This window comes from Balaenoptera musculus, chromosome 1, assembly GCF_009873245.2.
Source record: "Balaenoptera musculus isolate JJ_BM4_2016_0621 chromosome 1, mBalMus1.pri.v3, whole genome shotgun sequence".
Taxonomy (NCBI): Eukaryota; Metazoa; Chordata; class Mammalia; order Artiodactyla; family Balaenopteridae; genus Balaenoptera; species Balaenoptera musculus.
Window position 1 is genome coordinate 137896603 of NC_045785.1, and position 12342 is coordinate 137908944.

Consider the following 12342-nt stretch of genomic DNA (forward strand, 5'->3'; position numbering starts at 1 on the left):
TTTAATGCATGTTCATTGCAGAAATTTTAGAAAACATAAAGATTATAAAAAAGACAACATAAATAAACCATAGTATTGCCAGTGTCGCTAAAATCTATGTATCTTTGCTTAGATATTTAAATGTGTATTTTAACATGATAGAATACAAATTGCGTATACTATTTTATAACCTCGTTTTTTCGCTTATCTTAATATAATAAACATTTTCTCATGTCATTAAACCTTCCTTAGGGCAGAGCCAAGTTTATATGCACAATGACACGCCTTTTAATACCCTTTTCTGCATCTTAATCTTAATTGATCAGTAAATGTAAAAAAGGAAATCCTTCCTGTCTTAGTGCTGCTATAACAAAGTACCATAGACTGAGTGGCTTACTTATCACACTTACGTAAGCTGGGAAGTGTTAAGATAAAGGTTCTGTCTGATTCAGTGTCTGGTGAAAGAGCTCTCTGCTTTGCTTTTTTTTTTTTTTTTTTTTTTTTTTTTAATAAGGGCACTGTACCCTTTCAGGAAGGCTCCACTCTCATGGCCTTATCACCTCCCATAGGCCCCGACTCCTGGTAACTATCACATTGGAGGTTAGGATTTCAATATATGAATTTTGGGGAGACACAGGCATTTAATCCATAATACTCCCCATCACTGGAAGGTAGGAAGTTGTCCCACTAAAAACACCTCAATCTTGAAGAAATTTTTTCTTAACTTGATGTAGATAGAGAGCGAGGTAGAATGGAATTGTGGCCCTGGAGTGGGCAAGGTGGTGGAAAGAGGAAAGACAAGTAAACATTGTGGCACCAGTGCTGCTCACTGGTTTTTTGCTGGGACCTGGCTATTAACGGTGTCCCAGGAATAGGCTGTACTTTGCCTCAAGCCCTATGCTATCTGTATAAAGAAATCTTTCAGTCAAAAAGATTGAAAATAAAGACATAAATAAAGCTGTACCAGGCAAATGAAGTACAAAATAAAGTAGAAGTAGCAATATTAATATCAGAGCAAACTTTAAGGAGGGAAGCAGCAAAGACAAAGAAACATCAATTCACAGTGTATCAGTCTGTCTAGCATGAGAAATACTAATGTATGTATTGGTAAAACCAAGATGGTAATGGGAGACAGTGGCAAAGGGACCAAAAAATTCCAAACACTTGGAAATTTGAATTCTTAGTTCTAAGTGAAAATTTAAAATTACAATTACAGACTGTTTAGATAACATTGTCTATCAAAACTCTGGAGTGCCAGAGGAATATTCTATTCAAAGGAACGTCATCGAATGCTTTTATTTTTTATTTTTTATTTTTTTTTAATTCTTTTTATTTATTTATGGCTGTGTTGGGTCTTCGTTTCTGCGCGAGGGCTTTCTCCAGTTGCGGCAAGTGGGGACCACTCTTCATCGCGGTGCGCTGGCCTCTCACTATCACGGCCTCTCTTGTTGCGGAGCACAGGCTCCAGACGCGCAGGCTCAGTAGTTGTGGCTCACGGGCTTAGTTGCTCCGTGGCATGTGGGATCTTCCCAGACCAGGGCTCGAACCTGTGTCCCCTGCATCGGCAGGCAGACTCTGAACCACTGCGCCACCAGGGAAGCCCAAATGCTTTTATTTTTATACAAGGAATAGTTTTTTAAATGAATGGGCTAATAAGTTTCAATTCAGGAAGATACACCAGATAAAACAGGAAGAAATTAATAAAGGCAAAATCAGAAATTGCTGAATTAGAAAGGAAAAAAGTATCAATAAAAGTGATAAGTGGGGCTTCCCTGGTGGCGCATCGGTTGGGAATCTGCCTGCCAATGCAGGGGACACGGGTTTGAGCCCCGGTCTGGGAAGATCCCACATGCCAAGGAGCAACTAGGCCCGTGAGCCACAACTGCTGAGCCTGTGCGTCTGGAGCTTGTGCTCCGCAACAAGAGAGGCCGCGACAGTGAAAGGCCCGCACACCGCGATGAAGAGTGGCCCCCGCTTGCCGCAACTAGAGAAAGCCCTCCCACAGAAACGAAGACCCAACACAGCCAAAAATAAATATAAATAAATAAAAAATTTTTAAAAAAGACCTATGATTTAAAAAAAAAAAGTGATAAGTAAAAATTTTTGATGTTCTTTGTAAAAGATAAATAGTCCATCCCAAGTCTAATTAAGAAAAAAGTAAATAGATTCACAGTCCTTTATCAAAAACTCACGTGGTTAGATGGGTTTGAGAATGCAGCATGTTTCGTATTTGAGAAAAGTAATTTGGTGCACATACCATATCTTATGACACCTCTAGCAGATCTGAGTCAGAACCCTGTAATCCGACTTTTTTACTATATCACATTGATGAGTCTAGAAGAAATATCTACTCAGTGATCAACTTAATAGAGGTTTTAAAAAACATTTGACAGAATTAAGTGCTTATTACCAATAAGGTACTTAGGAAATGGAGTAGAAAAATACTTCCTAGACATGCTAAAAGGTATCATCTAAAAATAATAGTGAACACTGTACTAAAAACAAAGTGCTGCTCAAAGTGTTTGTTACAGTTTGTGAGGAGGTAAATACAGAAATGAGTAAGAATTTAGAAATACTTAATGATGTTTTGACAGTAAACTTGTATTTGTTGAATCTAATAGTTAGAAAACTTGGGCTTGTGTTTTATGTTTTTCTATTTCATATTTCTAGGAATTTATTTTTGGTATATTTTACGAAAATATTGTTCCCAGTGGATTAGGGGAAAAAACTCAAAGCCAGTTCTTCATCACGGATAGTTCGAGATGCCCTGTGCTAGGGGAACTTCTGTAAAGTTAAAACAAGACCAAGGTGTCCACTGTCACCACCATTACTCAGTGTAATGCAGTAAATAAAAAGGAATATGTAGAAAGAAATGAGGTATAAGTATTATAAAGAATTTAATTGGACAAATATCTTACTATAATAGTAAAAATTATAAAGAACTTGTGCATATGTAGTTTGTAAGACCTGTAAGAACAGTGCAATGGATTTTCACTGAAGGATAGCATCAAGAACTCTTTTAAGAGTCTGAGATTTTACCATACTTGCAAGCTAACAATTCAGACTGCCACAGTTTCATAGATACTGGCAGAAGATACATGACTTCTGAGTCGGAGACAAAGGATGTTGTTACTCGTGGGATAGTAGGCACCATACTCTTCATGTTTGCCTCAGTTCCCCCTTGTCCCTGAACCCCTTGGGGGACGGTGTGGAGTAGGTCCACGTGGATGCTGAGGACACAGTGGGTCTGTGTCACAGCTGAGGCACTTGAGCTTAGGAAAGCCCCCAGTGTTGGGGGGCTGCTGGCAAACCTGCCAGCTATCTTTATCATCCTTGTTAGGAAACAAACCTGCCTCCTACCCTAGAGGAAGATATTGTCTTCATCTTGCAAGTTTATTTGGTCTCCAAGCATCCTTCAAAAAATGTTTAAATAAAACTTGAAGAAGCATGAGATACCTGTGGGGAACCGTCTCAGCAGATAGAAGAGTGATGAAATGTAGAGCCATGTGTTTGGGCGGGCGTGTTGCTGGAAGTTGTCTGCCGGTGGGGCTGTTATTGTAAGACAGCAGCCAGCTCATTGTCAGGAAGTCCGTTCTCCCTGAGCAAGTTCTATAAATTTAACATAATATTTGGTAAATTAGGGGAAAAGGGTAATTAGGAAAAATTATTGCTGAAGAATTTGAAGAAGTTAAAAGTATTAGCCATTCCTACTATATATTAATAAAGATTTTTAATTATTTTTAATTTTCAGTAACTAAATTTGCATGATACTAGTTTCAAGATGGGGAGGGGTGGTATATGCATACATGTGCCTATGTGTGTATGCAAATAACGTAGAACGGTCTCTGGATAGGAAAGGCCATTTTACTGAGGTGTCACAGCAGAAACTAGATTTGACTGCGGAAACAAAAACAAAATAACGTTAAGCAGCGTTTAACAAAGTTAAAAGGAAAAGGACAAATTATTTTGCAACTTGTATGACACAGTGAATAGCACTGAAATATTAAATTCTTAGAAATTAGTGGGAATGATGAATTATCCAGATAGAATAATGGGCAAAGAAAATGTAAATGAAAATAACTGGTCGCCATAACAACAAAACAAAACTAATACTGGTAAAGCTGTAAGACGTATGCTGTAATTCCGAGGATTGGTGAGGCTGTGGGGAAGTAGGTTCTCACATAGAGTGCAAGCGTGGAAGTCAGCCTTTCTGTAGAGCGCTGTGGTGCTTTTTTAAATCTTGATGCCTTTTAACCCAGGAGTTCCCTTTCATGAATTTTTCCCGAAAGAAATAAACCAAAGTACAAAGAGTTTATGGCAATGCTGTTTTATGATTTAAGATTGGCTACAATCTGAATGTCTGTTAACATGGAGACTGATCTCCCACAATCCCTATTTTTCATTTCTGGTAGTATTGTATTATACTTGACATACTGTGTATTTATTTGTTGTTTATTTAGCTCTGTAAGAATACAGAATTAGAAGATAGCTGTTTGAATGTAGCTCTGTAAGTACAGAACATCTGGTTGTTTCATTATTTTATCCTCAGTACCCATAACAATGTCTACCACGTAGATGTCTCTTAACAGATGCTTCTTGGAAGTTGAACATATTTATAAAGATATTAAGTGGAGGGACTTCCCTGGTGGTCCAGGGGTTAAGAATCTGCCTTCCAGTGCAGGGGATGCAGGTTCGATCCCTGGTCGGGGAACTAAGATCCCCCGTGCTGCGGGGCAGCTAAGCCCATGCACTCCACAACTACTGAGCCTGCGCGCTCTAGAGCCCGAGCACCACAACTAGAGAACGGCCCATGTGCCGCAACTGAGACCTGACACAGCCAAATAAATAAATAAATAAATATTTTATTTAAAAAAAGATATTAAGTGGAAAAGGTAAATTAACTATACAGCATAAACTGATCCCGCTTTTTGTGGAAAAACTGTATTCATCTACATAATTATGTAATCTCCAGATGGAAAATTATGCATATTTTTACTGCCCTATCCTTTTCTGCCTGAAATGAGAGCATAATAGTTTTATAATACTGAAGAAACAAAGATGTTAATATTATGAGGAGAGGAGGGGTGACACGTGGACCTCCTCTAAGAATAAAAGAATTTAATAGTCTCTGAAGGCAAAATTACTGACACTGCCTTGACTTTTCCTCTTGCAGGTAGCACCCCCTCGGCCCCCAATTACTGATGCACCTGACAGCACAGCAGATACTGGTGAAGGTCTACCAACAGCTGTGGGAGGACCTCTTCCACATCTGGCTCTCAAGGCAGGTAAGGGACTTGAATGTGTGCACATGACTGAGAATAAGATACACGATCTTGCATGGTCATCATCTTTCTTTCTCACTTGGATAGATAGAAATAACTATAGTAAACTCAGAATTTTCAGAGAACCCAAGAACTACATAAGCTTGCAAATACCACCAGATTATTTAATCTCTTTTATAAAGTGGTACAGCTCAATTCCTTGCTGTCATTAGCTTTTACTAGTTTTTGATCTCTGGATAGATTTTGCACAGGCTAGAACATTTGGTTAAAGGGGTCTTATTTACTGCCCTTTCTTGTTTCTAACTTATTTCTACCAAATATATTGTAGGCTTGTTTGCTTGCCTTATGGATCCCAGTCATTGCTGAATTCTATATATACCAAAACTTTATTAGTGTGTGCACTGCAGGGTAGATTAAGTGGAATATTTGTCAAATTACCTAAGTCTCAGATCCAGTGTTTATGAAACAAGAATAGCAGTAGTATTTACTTATAAGATTATTATGAAGAGTAAACTTTTAAAAATCATATAATAAACTTGGTAGAGTTTCAGTCAGTATTAAGTATTATTTTTAGTTATTCTGCTTTCTCATCAAGATTCATCACTTTTCAGCACCTTTGAAGCTTCTCCTTATTTCCGTCTCTAGCACTAGTAGTTAGCTTTCTTTCAGGATCATACTTAGCAAAGAAACCGTTTTATCATTTAATCAGCTATTATTGGGTTGGCCAAAAAGTGCCTTTGGTTTTTAAGTAAAAATAAAAGACACATTTTTCATTTTCACCAAGAACTTTATTGAACAACGTATCCACCTTTTTGTTCCACTACCTTCTGCCATTTTTTAGGCAACTTCATAATTCCATCTTCCCAAAACTTTTTAGCTTTTTGAGCAAAAAACTGTTCCAGGTGCCTTTTACAGTCTTCCAGGGAATTGAAATTTTTTCCATTAAGAGAATTTTGTAAAGACCTAAATAATTGGAAATCTGAAGGTGCAATGTCTAGTGAATACGGCGGATGAATCAGAACTTCCCAGCCAAGCTGTAGCAGTTTTTGCCTGGTCATCAAAGAAACATGTGGTCTTGCATTATCCTGGTGGAAGGTTATGCGTTTTCAGTTGGCTAATTCCAGACGCTTTTCGTCGAGTGCTGCTTTCAGTTGGTCTAATTGGGAGCAGTACTTGTTGGAATTAATGGTTTGGTTTTCTGGAAGGAGCTCATAATAGATAGAGGACTCCCTTCCAATCCCACCATGTACACAACATCACCTTCTTTGGATGAAGACAGGCCTTTGTTGTGGTTGGTAGTGGTTCATTTCACTTGCCCCATGATCTCCTCTGTTCCACATTATTGTACAGTACCCACTTTTCATCACCTGTCACAATTTGTTTTAAAAACAGAACATTTGGGACTTCCCTCATGGTACAGTGGTTAAGAATCAGCCTGCCAGTGCAGGGGACATGGGTTTGAGCCCTGGTCCGGGAAGATCCAACATGCCATGGAGCAACTAAGCCCGTGCACCACAACTACTGAGCCTGTGCTCTGTACCCAGCAAGCCACAACTACTGAGCCCGTGCGCCTAGAGCCCGCACACTGCAACTAAGAGTAGCCCCCACTCACCACAACTAGAGAAAGCCTGTGCGCAGCAACGAAGACCCAGTGCAGCCAAAAATAAATAAAATAAATTTTAAAGTAATAATTAAAAAATAAATTAAAACTGAACATTTTCATTACGTTTAAGTAGAGAATCACATGTGGAAGTACGGTCAAGAAGGCTGTTTCTGCTTAACTTACGTGGAACCCAAACATCAACGTGATTAACATAACCAAGCTTGTTGCAAATGATTTTCAGCAGTTGATTTGGATATTTTGAGCATGTCAGCTATTTCCCATGTGGTATAACATTGAATGCTCTCAATTAATGTCTCGATTTGATCGCTATCAACTTCAACCTACCTGACCATGGAGAAATCTCCAGCACGAAACTTCACAAACCACTTCTGACATGTTCGATCACTCACAGCACCTTCTCCATACACTGCACAAATCTTTTTTTGCATTTCGGTAGCGTTTTCACCTTTCTTGACATAATAAAGCATAATATGCCGAAAATGTTGCTTTTCTCCTTCCATCTTCAATATTAAAATGGCTACACAAAAATTCACCAATTTTGGTAAGTCTTTTATTAAATGCTCGCTGATATGACAGCTGTCACATACAGTCTAACAAAATTGTTTTAAATGAAGTTAAAGACAACTTAAGTGCTACTAGAGCCATCTTACAGGAAAAACCTGAACGAACCTTTTGGCCAACCCAATACATATGCAACAACTTAAAGCTACATTGATAACGTATGCTGGGTTATCAGTCACTTATGATCATTACTTGTAGCACCCCCTTGTATACCATCTTTGGAATTAGCAATTTAGACCTGTATTCAGTCACGTAACACTTTTCAGGTAAGTCATAGAGGTTTCAGGCCCATTTCCAAATAACTGAAACGTTGGATTTCTAATAATGGAGTGCTAAAATCTAAATTAGGAGTATTTTTTTAAAATATTTAGGATCTTCGTACAGTTTGATTTATCAAGGGAACAATCATTTTCTTCCCGTAATAGAAAATAATTCTGGAATTGGGGCCTCTGGCTATGGTGCTCCTGGGCCCACCTGGGATCGAGGAGCCAACTTGAAGGATTATTACTCAAGAAAAGAAGAACAAGAAGTACAAGCGGTAAGGCTGTAACCCTGTGTTACACCTCCTGGAATGTGATTTAGGACTTGGTTCATGGCAAGGTTTAAGATATTTGCAACTTAATAACTTGGTGATTGTTTTAAGTAGTTATTTGAGACTGATTGTTCACCCAAAGCACCATAAACCTAAGCTGCCTGTTAAATCTGGTCATTAGAGTTGCCTGTGAAATAAAACAGTTTTTCATGGTGTTAATAAAAGATCTCTTCATCTGCTTTGTAGGAAATGTAGTTGCCTCAGTAAACCTCATTTCATGAGCACTCATAGTAAAAGCGTTTTGATAAGACAGAACACTTACTTTTCCACTTGATATATGCAAAGTGTTAAAACCAGCATAAAAAATTTTGTCAAAGGTTTCTTTGGAACAGTTTAAATACAGTACGTTAACTAATAGATTGTTTATACAATAGGGCCACCACATGGAGTAAAAACTAAATTCTGGCTTAATTTTGACTAGGATTAGAAACTTAAAAAAAACAACTTTTGCATTATAAAGCATGGTACAAAAAAGTTATTGTTATAAATTTTTGTGCCTTAAGTGTACAAAACTAAACTAAGCTTAGTGCAGCCAAATTTAATTATCATTGATTCAACAGACCCTTGAATCCGAAGAAGTGGATTTAAATGCTGGGCTACATGGAAACTGGACCTTGGAAAATGCTAAGGCTCGTCTGAACCAATATTTCCAAAAAGAAAAGATCCAAGGAGAATATAAGTACACCCAAGTGGGTCCTGATCACAACAGGTTTGCTTGTTTCACTCTTTGCCTTCTATAGTAAGTTAGGGTTTTGTATAGTCATTGTTCTGTTTTTCTACGTGCTATCTGGTTCAGTTTGTGGATTAGCAGCAAATTGTGAAAAGATATGTTACTTTGCCCAAGAAAAATTGTCATTGATTTGTAATGTGCAGTTTACCATGGTTTTCACTTAGGAGTGTGATTTTAGCTGTGTAAGAAGTTCTGCAAAAATCTGCTGTTTGTGTTGCTAGACTTTCAGGTTCTCGTATGAATCTGAGAGGCAAAACTCGTAGCCACAAGTAGTGGTTTGTCCATAATTGACTTAAAAATCAGCCAGAGGTAGTGAGTTTATTGTTCACTGTGGTATTAGAGGCAGTTATAATGTTTATTTCTTCAATGTGTCAAGTTAGACACTTAAGTTTAGAGTCTTCAGAGGTAGATGGCATTGCATCTAGATCCAAATTTCCCATCAGCTTGGAAAGTTGCCAGCTCTTGAGTCCTATTATTGAAGTTTTAAGGGCTTATTGTAAAGCTGAAGGAGAGCCTCAGTCTTTGTATGTGAGTCAAATTAGCACACTTTTATTCTGTTAAACGTATAAAACTGCACATAAAGGGAGGAGGTTGTTCTAACAGTGACAGTATGTTTCTCAGCCTGCTTGCTGTTCTTCCTGAGAGCATTCCAGGGTGTAGTAGTTATTACTCCCAGGAAGGCTCATATGGATTAGACTCTTCTGGGGGCACTGTATTTTATTGGAAGGGAGGGAATGTTATAATGGAAATCTGGATGATTTAATTTGCTGTCCTTATATGAAATAAATTATTCAAAATACATCAAAAGTTTTTCCCTTGAAAGTCAAAGGGTTCTTTGGTTGCATCTAGCAGCCCTAAAATAATTATAACTAACGAAAAACTTTGACACTGGTCAAAATGATGTTCAGAGCATGGTTCCCCCTGCTTCCCACTGTTTTGTTCTATCCTGAATTCTCAAATACTTAATTTTGACGTCAGACTTTTTTAAACCCTCAAAGATCATAAAGGAAAAGATTCATTTGTTGATGATTTTTTTTTAATATTTTGTTTTTCTGCACTGATTGGGCTTAGTAGCACTTGGTGACTTTAAGAACAGTTAGATAATTTAAGTATGCCTGAAGCTTATTGTAAACTTTTTTTTTTTAAGTGTCTTAATTGACTTCTGATACAAAGTTGAAGAATTCAGGCTATGACCAGGAAGGCAGAGACAGTTGGGGGAGCTAGGACAGCATTGCTCCTTATATGTCCTTTATTTAAAGGCATAACAGACAGCAACACCAGAGGTCTGTGTTCATACACACATGTGCTGCTGCTTAGGCTGAACTAAGCAATCACATGGGAAACTATTGTAAACTGATTTCTGGTGTTGCTGTTCCCCCTAGGTGGAGGAGAATGAGATTGAGTGCTGACTTTAAGCCTGGCTGAGAAACATACTGGCATCGGTGTCATTAATGAAAGGGTGGATGTTGTTCCCTTGAAAGCCAGTGGCCTTTGACCCCTGAAGCCGCTGTGCCTGAAGGTCAGTTCACAAGAGGTATAGGAAGGAATCTAACATTTATTTTTTTTCTAAAGTCTCACCTAACCTTTTATTCACAGCACGAAGTCGAGGTTAGAATGTACATGAGTAGTGGAAGGATCAGAGAGCATAGTTTTCAAAGGGCAGTTTTGCCTTTGTTAAAACCTAAATTTATTCCCTAGAATCTGCTAGCAATTTTAGCTATAATTTTCAAAAATATTTTGTTCTCCAGGACCTGATTTAAATGAAGTGTGATATAAATAAGCTAAATGTTTTGTTATCAAGGGCTGCTTCCAACTGCAGGCAGATATCAGACCCTCGCCTCAGGAACCACTGACATGTGCACAGTGTTTGTACACCCATGTGTATGTGTGCATACCTGTGTATATCTAGCTTATCTTAGCAGATTGAAATCATTAGTGGGTGGCCCATGCAAAGGAATCTTAGAACAATCACAATTATAATTTAAGGAGTTTTAGGCCTATTTTATTTCTCGGCCTCAAGCTGAGTGGAAAATTCCTTTTCACTGAATGTATTCTAGCTATTCAGACTGCAACCTGTGAAATAAGAGTTAAAAGTAAGTAAATATAGGACCAAAAACCCTAACAGTTTCTTTTCGTGAACAGTTGGCTCATCAACTTTGATTACAGCTGTCTCGTGCCATGTTGTGCATTATTTGAAGTTTATGTACTTCATTTGTTCTAGGATTGAACAGACATAAATGTTTACAGTGGTTTTTTGCTTTGATTTGCCTAAGCAGTTGGAAAGCCTGCCTGATTTGGGAGTCCTGGATTTAATAATTTCTAAGAGCGAAATTTCTAACCTTGTTTATATATGTTGTTACAGGAGCTTTATTGCAGAAATGACCATTTATATCAAGCAGCTGGGCAGAAGTAAGTGCTTGCTTCCCTGATACTCTGAGCCTTGCCTTGTATAGTGGAGTAGTATTCGCTTTAAAGTCTTGAGCCACATATATGTAAGCTTTATTAATTTGACGGAGTCCATGATATAAGGTAGCATTTAGGGTATTTTAGAATATTAGAAGGCCCAGTTTCCCATTTTTGCATGTGAAAAGAAAGATTGTGCTAGTGATATTTCAAAGGGTAATAAGAGGTGGTACACTACTGAAGAATCTGCCACTGTCAAAGAATTTAAAAATTTTTTTTTTAATTTATTTTATTTATCTTTGGCTGTGTTGGGTCTTCGTTTCTGTGCGAGGGCTTTCTCTAGTTATGGCAAGCGGGGGCCACTCTTAATCACGGTGCGCGGGCCTCTCACTATTGCGGCCTCTCTTGTTGCGGAGCACAGGCTCCAGACGCGCAGGCTCAGTAATTGTGGCTCACGGGTCCAGTTGCTCCGCGGCATGTGGGATCTTCCCGGACCAGGGCTCGAACCCATGTTCCCTGCGTTGGCAGGCAGACTCTCAACCACTGCGCCACCAGGGAAGCCCCAAAATGTTTTTTTTAATCTTTCTACATAAAAGATACAATCCTTTGGGTAAGGGTAGCTAGGTGACATTTAGAAAGGAGTTAATCAGATGATAGGATTGGAGGCCTAAAAGTGAATGTAAGCATTTAAGAGTCACAGAGTCAAGAAGAAAAGGTGAGAAGGTTACCCTGAGGAAGCACTTAAGGAATAGGTTGGGGTTATTCATAAAGGAAGTAGAAAGGCAAAGATATATTACCTTTATTCTTAGTAAGTTTAAAGCAGGTGGTGTGTCATGCTTGAAAGTAAGGAATAGCCCTGTGTACCTGGTTTTGTTACTTGCGAGTATTGTGACTTTGAATAAATCACACCTACATTGCTGGGACTCAATTTACTTCACTAAAAATTGGGAGAAATGGCTAAAGATTCTTTCCAGCTTGAGAATTCTGCAACTAACTCTGATGACTTAAATTTAGTATATCAAAGACTTCTAATAGAATCAAGCCTTTGAATGAATCATGAGGAGATGATGTTGAATTTTTTTATCCTAGACCTTAAAGATAAGTTACTCTGAGTAAATGGGAGTTTATTTTAAACTTATTGGAACACAGCTACAGTCATTTGTTTATGTCA

The 12342-nt window shown here is 38.2% G+C and overlaps 1 protein-coding gene across 2 annotated transcripts in view; it reads left to right on the plus strand.

Annotated features, from left to right (window-relative positions):
- DHX9 (DExH-box helicase 9) overlaps positions 1 to 12342 on the plus strand; it is a 56419-nt gene that overhangs the window by 13054 nt on the left and 31023 nt on the right. Inside the window, exons 4-7 of one of the 2 annotated variants that reach the window (XM_036850586.1) lie at positions 5153 to 5264; positions 7872 to 7984; positions 8599 to 8747; positions 11131 to 11177. In XM_036850586.1, the coding sequence (XP_036706481.1) occupies positions 5153 to 5264; positions 7872 to 7984; positions 8599 to 8747; positions 11131 to 11177 (421 nt within the window). Of the gene's footprint in view, positions 1 to 5152; positions 5265 to 7871; positions 7985 to 8598; positions 8748 to 10160; positions 10288 to 11130; positions 11178 to 12342 lie in introns of those variants that run through there. The other variant, XM_036850595.1, reaches the window with a different exon arrangement.